The sequence below is a fragment of the Vipera ursinii genome, assembly GCF_947247035.1.
Source record: "Vipera ursinii genome assembly, chromosome: 1".
In the NCBI taxonomy this organism is placed as follows: Eukaryota; Metazoa; Chordata; class Lepidosauria; order Squamata; family Viperidae; genus Vipera; species Vipera ursinii.
Window position 1 is genome coordinate 115617847 of NC_139512.1, and position 18670 is coordinate 115636516.

The following is an 18670-nucleotide window of genomic DNA, read 5'->3' on the forward strand; positions in this document are numbered from 1 at the left end:
TTTTAATACCCGATTTCTCCTGTGGTTTCAAGGATGAGTAGATGGATGCATAGATAGATATATCATGTATATGTTTGTCTTGTATATGTGACTAAGAACTAAAATATTTGTAGATAGCATCTCCCATTTTATTTTCAGCTGGGAATTACAAATGTTCTTCCAGTTTGTCCTGTTCAGGCATCCAGCTCCCTGTAGCAAGAATTTCTGCCAAACACCAACCGTTTATTGTTCAGTTAAATTGCTCAATGTCCTCTGATTTGTGTGTAGGGCATACTGAGGCCATTGGCCACGTTGAATTATTGTGAATATAAGATACCTCTCAAAATTGATGTTCTGTTTTTAAGCATCAGATTTCCCAGGACAAGTTAGACTTATTTTGTATCGGTACCATTGAATTGACTCTATAGTTCATCTAATGCCCTGACTCCTTTGTATCTGATTAGGGAAAATACCCAAATGTCAGTGTCAGTGTCAAATGGATACTCCAGTATAGAAGAAAATTTTGTGATTAAGAAGTTGCGGTTTACATCCTCAGTTCCTTACAGGATTGTACTAGATACGTTATTTCTAAAAATACATTTGTTCCTTGCCTGGTATGCCCTGAGTGCATTCTTTGCTGACTTGCCTCTAGTTTTGGAATTTTGTACTTATTTTGTATTTGTGAAAGGAAAAACACATGAAAAATGTTCCACTAGCTCCTATACAGTTTTTGGATTTTCATGTAGTATTAAGAACTTGGCTGTGGAAACAAACAAGGTATTTGGCAGATTTTCCTGGAACAACATTTTCGCAGCTTTCAAAGCAAAATGCCATCTGCCCAGTAATATCTTTTGAGTTTGCCCTGAAGGTTGCCAATATTAGCTTTGCTTTAGCTCTGTTGAATGTTCAGTCCACTATTTATTTTTCCATGTAGTCTAAGGTAAAGGCGATAATAGGACCATTAATTCTACAGATTATTGTACTTATTTAAAAATGTAGTACATTGCAAGCTAGTCCTGGAACTCCTTGATCTTCCAAATTCTTATGGCCATTACCTTGTTTACAGAGTAATATACAGTATTTGAAATCTTTCCAAACACAGTACTGTCCTATTTATTTTCATGCTATGTCTATGCTTTACTCTTAAATATTTGTGCTCACAGTTTGTTCACAGTTCACTATCATTCCAGTTTGTGAGTCACTGTTTGTAGAGAAGGATGAAGAAGAGTGATGCAACTTTTTTTTAGAGATCTGGGGTGTGTTTGTTTTTTAAAGAAGAGCTTAAGAAAAAAAAATCAAAGGTCCAAGTAATCCACCGTTCTGTCTTTGAACAGACTCTGGCCATTATACTCTTGAAGTCATAGCTAGAGCACAGAAGTAATATTCTTTATCTGAAACCTATGTCCAGTATCTGATATTCAAAGGTGTTTCTATAATCAAGGATTCTGGCTCTTTTGCAGCATAGAGCTTCCCGATCCTTTTTGAACACCCTTATTTTTATGGTTGCTAACTTTGTGTTATTATTGTTTTACTGGTCTGTCATTGCTTTTTCTTATTTTTATCATTCTTGCCTTGAATTGCTTTGCTTGCTTATTGAGGCTATAGAAATTATTTTGCTTACGTGGGTAAGGTATATTTTCCCAATCATATTAAGTATCTGTACAGGGTTGATTGGAAAGTTTGTCCCCCTTTGTTATGTGACCACCTCCCTATGTTCTTATAAAGACAGTGCCCATGTTGGAAAAGCAAGAGAATTTAAAGGTGTGCCTGGTTTAGAAATAGGCTCCTGTGGTACTACATTTTCAGCTTATTCCTTACAGATGAGTCAGGTGATGAAGAATCTGTATCCCAAACGGACAAGACAGAACTGCAGAATACTTTGCGCACCCTCTCCAGCAAGGTGGAGGATCTCAGCACATGCAATGATCTGATTGCCAAACATGGAACCGCTCTGCAGCGCTCGCTTAGTGAACTGGAGACTCTGAAGCTACCTGCTGAGAGCAATGAGAAGATCAAACAAATCAACGAGCGTGCCACGCTCTTCCGTATCACTTCCAATGCCATGATTAATGTAAGTGGTTTGGTTTTTTTTCTGGATTTTTCCTGTGCAGCTAATAGAAAACCCTCAGGTATGTTCTAGCTCAAATGCTCTGGCTACTTAATTATATTCAGGTTAGAGCACCACAATGACATTTTCTTTTGCGTTTTTAGTTGCCTTGACTTTGGGTAGATTGGTAAATGCCTTTAGCTGGAGGGGGCGGGACATAGCGTTGGTGTACACACACACACAATTCCTGCTTGTTTTGAATTCCCTGCAATGGCCATATGCTATATTCCAATCAGAAGAAAAAGTTCAGGGTTTTTTTGATACTGGGAAGAAACAGAAGAGATGAGTAAACTAATATGGGGGAAAGGATCTTCTGAAAAATTAGGATAAGACTAACAGCACAGTGTGAAGATTTGGTGACCTTTTTATCATGAGGGTTCACAGCACAATTGCATTCTTTGTTTCCTGTTTGCTGGTTGTTGCCATCAGAGGAGGGCATGAAAATTGAAGGAGGATGGGGAGGTTGAGAAACGGCAGAATCAACAGAATCTTGGAAAGGCTTGGCTTCACTGAACACAGTGGGATAAATTTCTGTGCAGGGTTCATCATGCAGCAATCTCCCTTATCTTCTTAAAGGAAATATAAATAAGAAGTTGAGCTAAACAAACCCCCATTAACGTCTGAAAAGCAGTTTTATGGTCCAGTGCTGCTATAAAAGTGGGAGGTTGGATATATGCCTGTACAACCAACATTCTGATTTATATGTCTGAATAAAGGAACCTATAATTTTTAAAACAAAAAAAACCAGCTATGTTCTCTTCTTCCTGATCAAATAGATACAGTCTTTGGTATTATTTTTAGTCAGTAGAAGTTGCTGTAATTAAATCTTGTTGGCTAACCTTCTGTTATTGAAAGCATGCTACAGAAATAAAAAAAAAGCCTTACCAGCTTGCAAAATTATTTACTACCCTGATTAAGAAGATAGTGATGAGTGCACCATTGGAAGAGCTGAATGACTAGATTAGGGACAAAACATCATGGAGATAATTGCTAAGACCCGATAACAACGTGGTGGCACGTAATCAGTTGTAATCGGCCTGTGATTTCACTGAGATCAAAAGCGTCCCCTACCCTCATCTTTTAGGCAGATGGACTGAGTGATATGTATATCTCTTCGGCAAGGCCATTCATTGGCTTGTAATGGAATTCCTTGTTGCCTGTGGCTAGCAGGTGTGTTCTTAAGTACAAGGCTGGAATTCTGATCTCTGCAGAAAGAGTGACATCACAATATTCAAACAATGGGCATGTTTGCTTCAAAACGGTTTTATGCATCAAAAATAGCTTGAATGAAAATTAGCCCTTTAGGAATGTTGTAGTTGGCCTCAGGTATGCAGAAAAATCTCAGAGTGGATTCAAAATGTGAAGATAAAAAGGTGAGAACTGTCCTGGTACGTGTTTAGGAGCAAAATGTAATATGTCTCGGGAGCTACACCTTTCTTTTCGCAGAAATTAATAAGGCACCCACGTATGTTTGTATTACTGGGATTTCTTAAGAGGGCTGCCGGGTCACTCATCCAGAGTCCTGTTCCTCTAGAAGTCAGATGTCTGTGAGAAGCCTGCAAGCAAGACGTGAGCACAGTAGTCCTTTCCTTCATTTGCCCACTCCCATCCCTTCACTCCACCTGGAATTATGAAGTTTATTGCCTCGTTGTTTGTTTGTCTATATCCCGCCTTTATTGTTTCTATAAATAAGGGGGCAAACCTGTCTAATACTCCCCCTTTCCATTTTCCCTACAACAACCCTGTGAAATGGGTTGAGCTGAGAGTGAATGATTGTCCCCAAATCACCCAGCTGAATTTAATTCCTGGGGTGGGATTAGAACCCACAGTCTCCCAGTTTCTAACCTGGTGCCCTAACCACTAGATTAAACTGGTCTAGGTAATGTGTAGCTATCATACATCAACCTAAAAAGAGCGTGGTGGCTCACGAGGTCAGGATGCTGGGCTGTTGTTCAGCAGGGTCTCATTCAAGACCTGGCAGCTGCTGCAGGACTGGTTGAGCTCCAGTCAGATGCTCCAGCTCTTCCCAACCCAGCAATTTGAAAGTGGACCACCACAAATAGATAGATGGGTACCACCTTGGTGGGCAACTTAATGGGGACATGAAAGGAGTCCCCAACTAGGCATCCCCCAGGCAACAGTGGTGTCCCTGTTCAATCCTTTCAACTCAAGCATTTTCAAGTCAGGCACTACTACATGAATGTAGTAGTAGCATACATCATCCTTTGAGAACCAAGTTCTCTGGGTTTGTCTAATTTTGTTTCAAATCTATCCGCTTTGGTCGTCATCACTAGTTTTTATGATAATGAATTTCATTGTTTAAATTTATACTATAGGAAGAAGTGCTTTTATCTGTCTTGAATTACCCATGACTCAACTTCATCGGATGATTTTAGTATCATGGGTGTGCGAGAAATACTCTTTCTATCCTCTCTCCATACCAAGCATAATTGTATACAACTTTATTATAAATTCTGAATATTTAAAATTGTCTTCATTGGTAACACCATTTTCAGATATCCAGAATGCTTTTTTCAAATAGACAAATACTCCAGTGGGTTTTTTTCTTAAAGACACTTTTAAAAATCTTAGGTATTTCACATTCAGGGACACTAAAAATCCTTTTCCAAGGTGCATGATAAAAATTGTGTGTTAAAGTTTCTGAATGTTGAATATTGTCTGGTGGATTCTCCTTATTCTTTATGCTTCCTTGTCCCTTTCTGTCAATGTTAGTCTCCATGTTCTTGTGATTAATGAACTTAGAGCCATATGAAATATTTCGATTGGAATTTTGGTAACCAAATGATTGTAGCTGTGCATATTTAAGTGTAACTGTTCACGTATATTTGAAATTGTTGGGTAATTGTTAAATATCTATTAGGTCCAATAAATTCTAGTGGACGGAAGTAAGCTCTTCTATAGTTACTATTGTCCAACAAGAGGTCATTGTTGGCCACTTTAATGTAGTAATAACTGGCATTCTAGTGTATTTTAACTTTGGGTGGCTCTGTTATGAAGCAGAGAAAATGACTTCTTCCCAGTAACATCCTTTAGAGGAAGCAGATTAATACAAAAAGGAATTGATGCCAGAATAGTACGGCAAGATTTCATATAGCTTTCACCTTAGGAGAATGATATTGGAAGCGGCATAATGATTTTACCGCATCTTCTTCCATTTAGGCTTGTCGAGACTTCCTAATGCTGGCCCAGACACATAGCAAGAAATGGCAGAAATCTCTACAGTATGAGCGCGACCAGCGTATCCGCTTGGAGGAGACACTAGAACAGCTGGCTAAGCAACACAATCACCTGGAAAGAGCTTTCCGTGGAGCTACAGTCCTACCCGCCAATGCACCTGGCAACATGGATTCCTCGAAAGGTAAAAGTCAGACTGGGCAAGCTGTTCCTCCAGCCTGTCTCTTGTCATATATCTTCCGCTGAAGTTCTAGAATCCCAGATAGTTAAATTCATAAAAAGTAACATTGATGTGTAATTTTCTACAGATCAGTGTTGCTCATCAAAGGGTGATATGAGTGATGAAGAGGATGATAACGAGTTCTTTGATGCTCCCGAGATCATCACCATGCCCGAAAGCATGGGACACAAGTGAGTGATGTCCTGTTCAGTTGAGAGCTTCTAGCCCTTCAGCCTTTGGCATTTTAAATGCCAGATCCATAGAAATATTTCCCTTATCTCTTGACTCTTGTGAGCAACCAGAGCACTGTGAATAAAATGCAGTGCATAAAACAGTCCCCATCTTCCTTAAACATGTCAGAGAGAGAGAAAGAGAGAGAGAGAGAGAGAGAGAGAGAGAGAGAGAGAGAGAGAGAGAGAGAGAGAGAGAGAGAGAGAGAGAATGAGAATATTGCTGCTTCACTATTGAGCTCTTAAAAAATGTGGGAGGAAAAAGGGTGAACAGAATGTGTATGTCAGCTTAGACCAGGGGTAGGCAACCTCGGCTCTTTTATGACTCATGGACTTCAACTCCCAGAATTCCTGAGTCAGCTAGGCTGATTCAGGAATTCTGGGAGTTGAAGTCCATGACTCATAAAAGAGTCGAGGTTGCCTACCCCTGGCTTAGACCAATCTGATGCTCTTTAGAAACGCTGGATATCCACTCCCATAATTCTCAATGTGTCCTTTCTGTAAGGGAATAATACGCTTTGGTCCAAGAAGTGTACTGGGGACAGCTGATGGCAGAAGAATACAGTAGAGTCATGATGAAATTGCTTTTAAATACAGATATTCACTGACTTACGACCACAACTGAGCCCAAAATTTCTGTTGCTAAGTGAGACATTTGTTAAGTGAATTTTGCCCCATTTTACACTTTGTTGCCACGGTTGTTAAGTGAATCTGGCTTCCCCATTGACTTTGCCTGTCAGAAGATCTCAAAAGGTGATTACATGACACTGCAAGAATCATAAATATGAGCCAGTTGCCAAATGTCCGGATTTTGATCACATGACCACGGGCATGCTGCAAAGGTTGTAACTGTAAAAATGCTGGTAAATCATTTTTTTCAGCGCCGTTGTAACTTCAAACTCACTAAAGGAATTGTTATAAGTCAAGGACAACCTTTATATGAACCAGTTTTCCTGCTTTTACATCATATCGATTATTGGCTTCATCTAGCCCAGGTCTATTGCTCCTAGCAGTTTTTTGACACGTGAAGGGTTCAGATTATTTGTGGTTTGAAGTGTCCCTGTTAATACTTTTGAATCTAGAAACAAACTGAGCCATTACAGTTTCTTAAAATAGTTGTAACATTATAGTATCGCTCTATGTCATTAGCACTTCATTTCAGTTCTATACTATCTGAAGTTTCTGAGATGTTATAATGTAGAAAGTGTTGCAGTAATTTAACTGGAGCCTAGGTATGACTATGCAAGTTCCTGAGTTACCAAGAATTATCTGTGTGCTGTACCTCTCTCTAGGGTAGGCATTCTTGCTAGCTTATTGAATCTCCACCACAGACTTGAGGGTTAAGCTCAATTTTGTTGATATATTCATCTCTGATTTCAGTTCTGAATTGTGGCATACAAGATGAGTGGCAAATAAATTTCACAATAAATAAAATAAAGATTTCAGATACAGGAAGGTTTCTGTCCATCCTGGGTGAAATGAAAAGGAAAAATTGAGTTTAATATGCTTAGAAAACAGATATTAATCATTTCAATAACTCTGGATCATTCCATACAATCAGTTCAGATAAATGTTAAATAGTATGGGGACAGGATTGAATTGTGTAAAAAAAACAACCCAAAATTAAGAAAGGTAAACCTTATCTATTATAATGTCTTTTAGGGAATGCCCCCAAGACTTTTAGAGAATGCCTTTAACATTCTTAAGAAGATGAACAGAATTATATTTTCCCAGTCTTTCTCCCAATATTGGTGATTATCTGCAGTGACAAACAGCTTCTGCTACTAAATGCAAAGTCCGAATTTCAACTGAAAGCATGTAAAGTTGTTCAGATAGTCATTCTTGAAACTTAACTGAATACACTTAGCTGCAGTCCTTTCCCTTATCATCTTTTTTCTCTCTCTTTTATGCCCAAAGCACATTAGTTTCTCTTGACTAGAAACCTGGAGGGGGAGATGCCTAAAGATCAAAGAAGCTGTGATTTGTCTCCCACCAATTCTTGTGGTTGCAAATCTTAAGTGGGAGACGTGTTATTGTGATAAAACACTTGAGACGCTCAATTCCAGACATTCTAGAATGAATCTGGTTTTCATCCAAGTTTTTTTATCTGATTTGTAACAAGACACACCATGGTTTCCTTGTAAGAAGACCATGGTTGGGGAAGAAAGAGAGGATGTGTGATTCAGCTGATTCATTGTATAATCTCAGAGACTTTGATACCATTGACTGTAGAGTCTGATTGATTTGGGGGGGGGCCGCTAAGCAACATAGTTGTAAAGCATGATGAGATGTGACTACATCAACTTATGATAGCAGTTGAGGCAGTTCCAGTTATCTCTATTAAGTTAGTCCCATGCCGCTATTAAACTGGGATGTCATGTGATCACCATTTATTATCTCCTGCAGGTTTCCCCACTGATTTTGCTTAGTGAAGGCCAGCAGTGAAGGTCACAAATGGCAATCACATGACTGCAGGATGCCGCAATTGTTGTAATTGTGAGCTAGTTGACCAGCCCACATTGTAATCAATTGACTGCAGGAGTGCTGCGATGGCCGCAACAAGGTTTTTTCCTCATTCAGTGCTTTCATAACTTAGAAAAGTCTCTTAACAAATGGTCATCAAGTGAGGACTATCTGTATAGCATTGCGGTGACCTCACACTTCCCTGGTGACTATGATTAAAAGATGGTGCTGGGGCACTTGTCTCAGCTCTGTGATGCCCCATACAATTCTGCTTTACTTGTCACATAGATCACTAACTATGTGAAATAACAGAAGAGATAATCCAGAGATGGGAAAGATGCATATCAGGTATGGGGAAACCAATCACTAAAGGTAGCAAGATAATAAATTGAAACTCAGTTCATAAACAGCATTAGTAGATGGTTTCTCCATCCAGACTAGTCGTGATCAGTAGTGTTTCCAGAATTGCACCATCACCACTCAGTTGTTCAGGCCTGTTACTGATCTACAAACTTCCTTGGATTAGATATGTAGTGCAGGGGTCTTCAGACTTGGCAACTTTAAGACTCGTGGACTTCAACTGCCAGAATTTCTGGGAGTTGAAATCCACAAGTCTTAAAGTTGCCAAGTTTGAAGACCCCTGATCTAGTGTTTAGTGTATTATGTCAGCAGAGGCCTCTCTCTGAGTCTTCCTTCAGTCAGAAGCTCAGAATACAGCTCTTCAAGAGACAGTCATCTGGGAGGGGGTCACCCAGTTGCAGAATGTTCTTTTCCCCAAGAAGCTGGCTATGGTTTTGGCTCTAGCTAAAGACGTTTCAATTCTCCCAGGCTCTTACTGTTTTTGTAACGTTTCAATTCTGTCCGCAGCAAGGATTTAAATATTTGGATGCTAAAGTTAATGTTTTAGATGTTTGTCACTTTTGCTGATTCGTTTTATATTAGCTGATACACTTTTCTGAATTATATTCAATTTTTTTTTTACTACTACTACTTGCTCCATTTTTGTTATAGTATGCTGATAAAGTGTTTTAGATGATAAACAATTGGGGGAAGTAAAACCGGAAGATTTAACCAATTCCTAAATAACAAATGCTATATCAAAATAGTTATCTGGAATGGTATAGTGCTTACATATCCCCTTCTGACTTTGAAAACGTTTTTAGCCCTAATTGCCCACAAGAATCATAAATGTTTCATATTTGACAATCTTCTTAATGATTTCCAATTCTGCCAAAATAAGTAGCGTAATGTAGCTCTGCCAGTGGCTTGTTGCATTGCTTTTTGAACAGCTGGAGCATCCTAATTCCTTTTTTTCTTATGGTGTGTCTTTCTAACTCCTTTAGACGAACAGGCAGCAACATCAGTGGTGCCAGCAGTGACATCAGTCTTGATGAGCAGGTACTTTGCTTTTTTTTTTTGGTTTGAGAGGAGGGAAAGGGACGTGGCTCTTTTTATTAGATTCTATTGGGTGATCGAGGTTTAATAATAATAATAATAATAATAATAATAATAATAATAATAATAATAATAATAATAATAATAATTTTATTTATATACCGCCCTTCTCCCGAAGGACTCAGGGCGGTGAACAGGGCAAGAATAAAAAATACAAAGTTACAAAAGTTAAAAAAGAATTAAATATATGCCCACTAAAAACAGTAAATACGAATATTAAAATAACTATAAAAACCCCACCAATCCCCCATCAGGCCAGGCCAGCTTGTTCAAATAAGAATGTCTTTAGATCGCGGCGGAAGGAGCGAAGATCGGGCGCCATCCGGAGCTCAACCGTAGTTGAAGGCCTAGATCAGGGCTAAGGAACATTAAAGGCTTCCCAAGTGTTTTGACTCTCAAATCCCATCAGTTTTAAGTTATCGTGATTAATGGCAAAAATCACAGGAATTGTAATCCAAAGTATCTTGAAGCTTCATATTGCTCGTCTCCAACCTAGGCTTCTCATTCTAGCGTAAGAGTGAAAGAATTTAAGGCATAACTTGAGATACAGCTTATTGAAGACCGGGGGGGGGGAGCGTAAACCTGACCACAGCTTCACTCATCCCATCTTTTTGCTATTTGGCATGCAGATTTTAGGGCTCCAGAGGCAGTATTTGTTGGGATAGCTGTCTTCATTTTGATATATTAGATGTGAATATTTGACACTAGAGTAACTTTACTTCTAAACTTTCAGCAAAGTAAAGTGGAAATTGTTGGGAGTTTGCTCAGAAATTGATATGCATGTTATCCCTTCTCCATAAGACTATAACTACAACAGTCTTCTTTTTCTCCTGAAGTGCAAACATCAGGGAGAGGATACTAAGAAGGAGAAGAGAACTCGGATTCCACACAAACCAAATTACAGCCTGAATTTATGGAGCATCATGAAGAATTGCATTGGCAAGGAGCTCTCCAAGATCCCCATGCCGGTGAGTGGCTTTCATCTTGTTTTTTGGAGAAAGGTAGAAAGCCAGGTAGTCGCAAGAAGCATAATTGTGCCAAACTTCATTCTGCAACATACAGTTTAATTTCAATCTTGGCACAAACTGGGGCGTGATTGATATATCTAGCTTTGAATCAGATACTTTATCCCCAGAAAGGATTTTTTTTTGCTTAGCACCTGTTTCTTCTGCTTCCAGGTTAATTTCAATGAGCCACTATCCATGCTGCAGCGTCTCACAGAGGACTTGGAATACCATGATTTGTTGGACCGGGCTGCCAAGTGTGAAAACTCCTTGGAGCAGCTTTGTTACGTGGCTGCTTTTACTGTATCATCCTACTCCACGACTGTCTTCCGCACTAGCAAGCCATTCAACCCTCTCTTAGGGGAAACGTTTGAGCTAGACCGATTAGAAGAAAATGGCTACCGTTCCATCTGCGAGCAGGTAAAAAAGCAGAGCGTGCTCCTATCCTCTTCCTTGATTCCAGGACAGTTCTGTCACTTCTAGTGTTGTAGAGTAAGGGAGTGATAGGCCTTCTCAGTGGTGGCTTCTACTCTTTGGTTGACCTTACCCATGGATATGAGGATGGCCTTCTCCCTCTTTTTATTTGGGAGGCAAGTTAAAGCCATGCTGTTCCAGCAGACACACAGACCCTACTTTGTCCTGGTGCCTCTTATATAGTTTATTTTTATTTGGTTGCACTTTGTGTTAATTTAACTCTGTATGCCAGCTGTGTATATTCATTACCCAGAGTTACAGTTGATTGAATTGGCTTATAAATATGGTAAATTATGTCTGCTTGCCTGCCTGCTTGTCTCTGTCACCAGCGGAGTTTACTTTCATATGAAAGTGCCTCGAGACTTAGTAAAATACATTGCTGGAGTCTGTTTTCATCTCTTCTTCTGATGCATAGCCCTGAACCCTTCATTCCAGGACTGACTGTGCCCTTTTTGCCTGTGTGTCCTATTTGCTAGGTGAGCCACCATCCTCCAGCTGCTGCTCACCATGCCGATTCCAGACATGGTTGGACCCTTCGGCAGGAAATTAAAATCACCAGCAAGTTCCGTGGCAAATACCTCTCAATCATGCCGCTTGGTATGTCTTGGTTACTGACTATCCCTTTGTGGCCTGCTATTTTAGGAGGGCACAGCCAATTAATAAAACTAACAGCTAATGTAATCATGTTTGCTCCCCAACCTAGTACAAAGTCTGTGTGTTTCCAGCTTTTTGCTAGTTAGACCTAGGCCGCGTGAGAAAGATAGCAAGCCTTTACGCTGAATATTTGCCATTAAGTGCAGCATTTAGGATGCATTAATCTGTGCTGCGTATCTCAGTGCTGGAGATATTTAGAATACATGCAGACTTCAAGGGCTCATAAAATGCATGCATGGAAAGAATAGCAGGTTGCTATTCTTTCCATGCATGCATTCTATGAGCCCTTGGGTAAGAATTAAAGTCTTCCATGTCCATACCTAATAGTTACATCCACTGAACATGATATAATTTCCATCGAACCTTAACAAGAAGTCTTCCAACACTGTGGAACTACCTTAAATGTATCATCTTCCTATCTCTAGGTACCATCCATTGTATCTTCCATGCAACCGGCAATCATTATGCATGGAAAAAAGTCACCACCACAGTGCACAACATAATTGTGGGCAAATTATGGATAGACCAGGTGAGTTACAGTAAGGCAACATTTCGGTGGGATGATGTTGCAGTCAAATGAATGGTTGGAGCATAGTGCTAGAAGCCAAAGCCTTGGAGAGTGGTTCCTTCACAACAACAATTATATAACTCTTTTAGAATTTTTCATAGGTAGTATTGAGCCTGCTTGATTTTGTCCCTTTCTTTTTTGCTTCCCAGTCTGGTGAAATCGAGATTCTGAACCATAAAACGAATGAGAGATGTATTCTCAAATTTGTTCCTTATAGTTACTTCTCCAGAGATGTGGCCAGAAAGGTAGGAAACACTATGCTTTATTTATTATCAAGTGGGGTGGCAAGGATGGGTCTGTATGTTAGCAAAATTAATGGGCTCCATGGACAGCACTCCTCCTGCAGCCAGGCCGACACATCCTTCTTGTATGTAAAAGTTGCTCAATATTCTGGGGAGTAGTCAGGACGAGTGTTTTTCAGTTCATGTGCGAGTCTGGAAACTCTTCAAACACATTTTATCCTGTATGTAGATTCCTGTCTACCTTTATTGAAAAGGTAGCAGCAAAAAGTAGATCTCTGCCCCATGATTCTCCTGAACTCCTAATAACAGGTCACGGGCGAGGTATTGGATCCTTCAGGAAAAGCGCATTTTATGTTGTTGGGCACCTGGGATGAGAAGATTGACTGCTTCAAGGTGAATCCCAGCATGGAGAACGGTGGTGACAGCCGTCTAAGAACACATGAAACGGAGGACAGCAGGGTGGTGTTGTGGAAGAGGAACCCACTCCCGTAAGTAACAGAAGGAGCTTGCTTCCTACAGGGAGCTGTGGGAGCCAAGACGCTTTCTCTGCTGACTAAAGAGGAAGTTCCGTGGATTCAGTTGATTTTGGTTGAAAGAGGGGGGGGGGGAGAAATAGATAGCGATAGCGTTTAAATCACACCACTAGACAGTATTGTTTTCTATATTCAACAAATACATTCAAAAGAGATTGTTAAAATAAATGATGGAGCATTATGAAGTTTGTGGAGAGGGGTGTCTGCTAGCAGTGGTGTAGGTCAGAGAATGGAGAGCCCAGAATAATCCATCCTCTTTCTCCCCTTACACTTTTAAGGCAGGCATGTCAAACTCGCGAAGTCACGTGACGTCGCGCAACGTATCGGAACTTTTTCCCATTGCCGAAAATGGGACGGGCGCGGTTTCTCCGTGACGCTCCGGCCCGCGGCCCGGCAGTTTGACACCCCTGCTTTAAGGCCTATTCACCAGTTGTTGAATGTACCATTGACAGTTATTTCAAATGGAAATAACGTTTCGAATGCAACGAATTTCATAGACTTGAAATCCAGCTTAAAATGGTCCGATTCATTAAACATTAAGCAATTAAGACACATCTGAGATGCTTTATGTATTCAAGGTGGACAGTGATTAATAAGGGTGTAGGTCTATACATGTGTTGTATGTAGTATGTTTTAAATGTGTGTTATGTATGTGTATACTTTGAGAGCAAGCAACCAAATTTCATTTTTCATGTGTGCCATTGTGCCCACAGGAAAAAAAATGACAATAAAGGTTATCTAATCTAATCTTAAAGGTTATCTCTCTTTTTTTGGTAACTTTTCTCATTACTCACTTGATTGGTGAGCAACAGATCACTGTTTTCCTTCTGTTGAAGCAATGGGTGATGCATCTAACTTCCCAGGGTCAAGAGTTGCTACTTCTGCGGAGAGTGACAATGAAACGGCACTTGTGCGAGGGATAAAAGGGTGGGAGAGAGAAGATGAATATGTGTCATTGCCTTACCTGTGAGCTTTGCTAGCGCTTCTGTTCTTCTTCTCCTCTTTTGGTACAGGAAGAATGCAGAGAACATGTATTATTTCTCAGAGTTGGCTTTGACTCTCAATGCCCCAGAGCACGGGACCGCTCCCACGGACAGCAGACTCCGGCCTGACCAGAGACTCATGGAGAATGGGCGCTGGGATGAGGCCAATGCAGAGAAGCAGCGCTTAGAGGAGAAGCAGCGCCTTTCCCGCAAAAAACGCGAAGCTGAAGCCATGAGGGCGACAGAGGATGGCAAGTGTCTCGTTGGCCTCTTCCATTTACGAAGCGTTTTAAGAATTTAGGAAGCTACCTTATACTTACAGTTGGGCAATGGTCCACCTGGTCCATTGTTCTGTGCTCCCCACTAGCAGTGCTTCCTCCACGTGTTGGGCCAAAATCTTTTCTAGTCCTGTTAGCTAAGATGCTGTTTGTGTGGAGGTGTAATTGTTTTTAAACTGTGGCCATTGCCTAAGATGGAAGCTTTAGTGTTGTATTCTCAGGAGAAACAGCTTGTCTGACACCTTTTTTTCATCAATCTGACAATTCTCACCCTTCTCTTCTGCTGCCTCCCTTGCGCAGGAACCCCGTACGATCCCTACAAGGCTTTGTGGTTTGAGCGGAAAAAGGATCCTGACACCAAGGAGGTGTCCCACGTATACAGGGGAGGCTACTGGGAAAGCAAAGAGAAACAGGACTGGCACATGTGCCCTGATATCTTCTGAGCTGGAAGCAGCGGGACTCTTCCCAGGAAGAGGTAGTGGACGAAGAGTGGAGGGAAGCAGCTGATCATGTGACTTCTTGGCTCGTGCTTTTTTCACTGACTTGTCTGTCTTAATCAATTGTTTTGACTCAATCACCCAAACCAGAATCCAGCAGTGGTGATTGGCTGGATTGCCTTAGCTGAATGAAGTTGAAGTTGGTGTCTGGATTCCTGGATGGCTAGGGAAAAATAGATATAGAGGACTGCATCTTCCATTTCCCTGCTCATACAGGTAGTTTGGGGAGGAAGAAGAGAATGCACAGATTGACACCTGCCCTCTTTTCCAGCTTTCTGGTGCTGTAACAATTACACCCCCTTTTCAACGTTCATAGGCAGTGGCAAGCAGCAAGACCAAGACTCTTTATGTTTGCCCAGAGGTGGTTGAGAAGGAATAAGAAGACCTATCATTTTGACCAGGGAGGTTGTTTTCTTATTTCTTCTGCCCTAACTCTGTATAGCATCCTTAGGACAAGGAAGACTTCCTAACCATATTGAAGGGAGGGAAAAGATGGAAACCATGTCTGTTGTGGCTTTCAGTTCACATAGATAGGAAAGCAATTAGCTGTATCTTCAAAGAGTTCAATTTTTTCTTTGAGGATCACTTGGTGTTGCAAAGTCAAAGATGCAGTTTTCCCTTTTCAGGTCTACTCTTCACACCAGGCCCTAGCACCTTCTCCCAAATTGGGCACTTGGATGGGCAACGATGCAAGATAGAGCAGAGCCTCCCTGTTCTAAAGCAACTTCTGGCTCAATGCACATCTGTTTATATGTATATTATATATATGTAGAGAGAGATCTAATTTTTGTTTTGATTTCCATTCCTTTAGACCCCTATTTGATAACACTAGTCCCCTGCTGCTTACTTCCACTGGGCCCCAAATCCACGGAAATGCCGCGCGGGAACCATTACCTAAAACAGATCGTCTTGCCTCTAAAATAATGAATAATTCTACATAGGCAAAGTTGGAGCTGAGTGGCATCACTCATAAAGCTCCTCACTCTATGCCAGCTCAAGCCAGGAGTTCATTGATTCCTTTGTAAAATGAGGAGACTGGGAACAGCCCAAACTGGTCTGGGCCGTTTAGTCACAGCTGCCATAACCAGATCCTGAGTGAAAAACTGCTGCCACTGTGTAGAAGTGGCAAAGCGCATAGAGCCTGCCCAGACGAGGTGGACATGTAGGTTGGGATGGGGCGGGGGCAAAGACAGCCCCTGCCCTTGTCTAAGGATCACACTTTGAGGTGCCTTCCTTTTGTGTTTTCTCTCGTTTTATTTTGTTTTATCCCTCTACCTTTCAACTTTAGCCTGTAAAGAAGAAGAGGCAACAGTGGTGCTTGCTGGCTGGGAGAAATGAGGCTATGAGACCTGCCTTCCAGGCAGCAAAACACTGTGCTGCTCAGCAGAAGTAAATTGGGTCTGGGGGTGCAGTGGGTACACTGTGGCTTGGTCCCTATTGGAAGCCTCTTTTTTTTTTCCTGCAGCGGACGGAGGCCAGGACCTCCCTGAGTGGGAGAATGGTGGGCTTTTTTTTAAATATTAAAAAAAAGCGGGAGAGAGACTATCTTTGCAATTCTATTGTGGTTGGGTTTGTTTTGAGGGGAGGGGGGGTTACTGTCTTTTTTTTTTCAAAAAAACCCTAAATTAAATAATAAAACCTGAAATATTCACAAAGATGCATCTGTGCCTTTCTGTTAAGTATCAAAACTTGAGGTGGTTTGGCCTCATGCCTTAACCTTTTAAAATTTCTTCAGGTGGATTCTGTGTTGAAAATAACATACGCCATCTGAACTATCCTTTGCCCTTCCTAGTTTTTCCAGTTTACATTAGTCCTTGAGACTGGGGGACAAAAAACATGGAATTCGCTACACTTAGGGCTTCCTTCAGCATTTGAGTCTTGTGCATCTTAAAATGGCTGGCAGGGAACCCCCTTGAAATTTGGACAGTGAACACTTTCTGCTCTTGATTGGGCCCAACGAATGAACAATGGACAGGAAGAGCAGAAGAAAAGATAGGTTAATGTTCTGTCAGAGCTACTAATAAGCCATTTTTATCACTGTAGCAATATAGTTTTTACCTGTTTCAAAGTATTAATACTTAATGAGAAATGACTGGCAGTATCGTACAAGCGTATTGACTCTTGCTCCTTTTTTGCCCACCTCTAGGGATAATATCTTGCCTCTTAAAAGATCTCTACTCATGGCAGATATATACACACAGGCAGATCCTGTGAACTTGTATTAATCAACAACTGGTAAGAGAAAAATATTTGGAGGGGCCTAAAAGAAAGAACCTAGTTTCTCTAACTCTAATGATACCTCTAGGTCTTACTTTTCATCAAAATTCAGTGGACAAACATATTATCCAAGTTTACCATGAAAACAACTAGGTGATCAGGCCTGTTTAAAATCAGTTATACACAGGCAGGAGGAGTGCTTTTCATTCACTTGTTTTGTCTGATTAAGAAGAAATGTTATCTGTACCTAGTTTTAGATATCAAGACATAGTAAAAAAAATCATCTGGTCCTTAGCAGTTCTTAAAAGTAGGTAAATACAACTCAGATGAACAATTACACATGATATATAACACTATGTCATCATTTATTTTACAAAAAGAAAGCCGAAATGGAGAAGCCATGTGTGGGAAAACCAAGTACACCCTTACTGCTTCCATAGGTGTGAAGAAACTAAATAGCTGCCAGATGCTGCTAACCAAGTGCCCTCGATCAACTGATCAACATCAAGTGTGACTACCTTTACAAAAGCTGAAGTTTTAGAAGTTTGCTAGTCTGCAGCACTGAGGTGTGTATTGAGAGCGCCAAAGAAGAAAGACATCAGCAGAGAAACAACTGTTGCTGCCCATCAATCTGAGGGGTTCTAAGGCCATTTCCAAATAAGTTTTAAGTCCATCATTCTACAGTGAGGAAGATTATTCACAAGTGGAAAACGTTCAAGACAACTGCCAATCTTCCTAAGGAGTAGATGTCACAGCAAATTCTCCCCAAGGTCAGACCGTGCAGAAATTGCAAAAAAAAATATCCAAGAGTTAAATCTTGGACTCTACAGGCCTCAGCATGTTAAGTGTAAAGTTCATGAGAGTACAATTAGAAAAAGACTGAACAAGTATGATTTGTTTGGAAGCGGTGCCAGGAGAAAGCCTCCTCTCTCTAAAAGGAACACGGCAGCAAGGCTTGGGTTTGTCAAGTTGCATCTGAACAAATCCCAAGACTTCTGGAACACTGTCCTCTGGATAGACAAGACCAAAGTGGACATGTTTGGCCATAATGCACAGTGCCACATTTGGCAAAAACCAAACAGCCTATCTGCACAAACATACCAAACATCAAAAGGAGGGGTGATGATTTGGGCTTGTTTTACCACCATAGGATCTGAGCACCTTGCAGTCACTGAGTATTCTAGAGTCAAATGTGAGGCCATCTGTCTGACAGCTAAAGCTTGGCTGACATTGTGTCATGGAACAGGACAAGCACACCAGCAAATCTACAACAGAATGGCTGGGGAAACAAATCAAGGTGTTGCACTGGCCCAGTCAAACTGATTATACACAGCTGTGTATAAACAAATGCCCCCCACACACACACACCTCAATGAACTAAAACAATGTTGTAAAGAGAGTGGACCAATTCCACAACGATGTGAGAGAGACTAATAATGATAACTTATTGCTGCTGATGGTAGCTCTACAAGCTATTGAATTATAAGATATACTTTCTTTCTTTTTGTAAAATAAATGATGACATGGTGTAATATGTATTATTCATCTGAGGTTGCATTTTCCTACTTTTA

The 18670-nt window shown here is 40.8% G+C and overlaps 1 protein-coding gene across 1 annotated transcript in view; it reads left to right on the forward strand.

Moving 5' to 3' along the window:
* Window positions 1-17013, forward strand: part of OSBP (oxysterol binding protein) — a 28937-nt gene extending 11924 nt beyond the window's left edge. Inside the window, exons 3-14 of the mRNA XM_083377980.1 lie at window positions 1800-2050; window positions 5267-5465; window positions 5590-5692; window positions 9538-9592; window positions 10486-10617; window positions 10828-11073; window positions 11604-11724; window positions 12207-12310; window positions 12499-12594; window positions 12901-13079; window positions 14138-14358; window positions 14686-17013. Coding sequence (XP_083234106.1) covers window positions 1800-2050; window positions 5267-5465; window positions 5590-5692; window positions 9538-9592; window positions 10486-10617; window positions 10828-11073; window positions 11604-11724; window positions 12207-12310; window positions 12499-12594; window positions 12901-13079; window positions 14138-14358; window positions 14686-14828 — 1850 coding nt within the window. The 3' untranslated portion in view covers window positions 14829-17013. The remainder of the gene's footprint in view (window positions 1-1799; window positions 2051-5266; window positions 5466-5589; window positions 5693-9537; window positions 9593-10485; window positions 10618-10827; window positions 11074-11603; window positions 11725-12206; window positions 12311-12498; window positions 12595-12900; window positions 13080-14137; window positions 14359-14685) is intronic.
* The last annotated feature ends 1657 nt before the right edge of the window (window positions 17014-18670 follow it).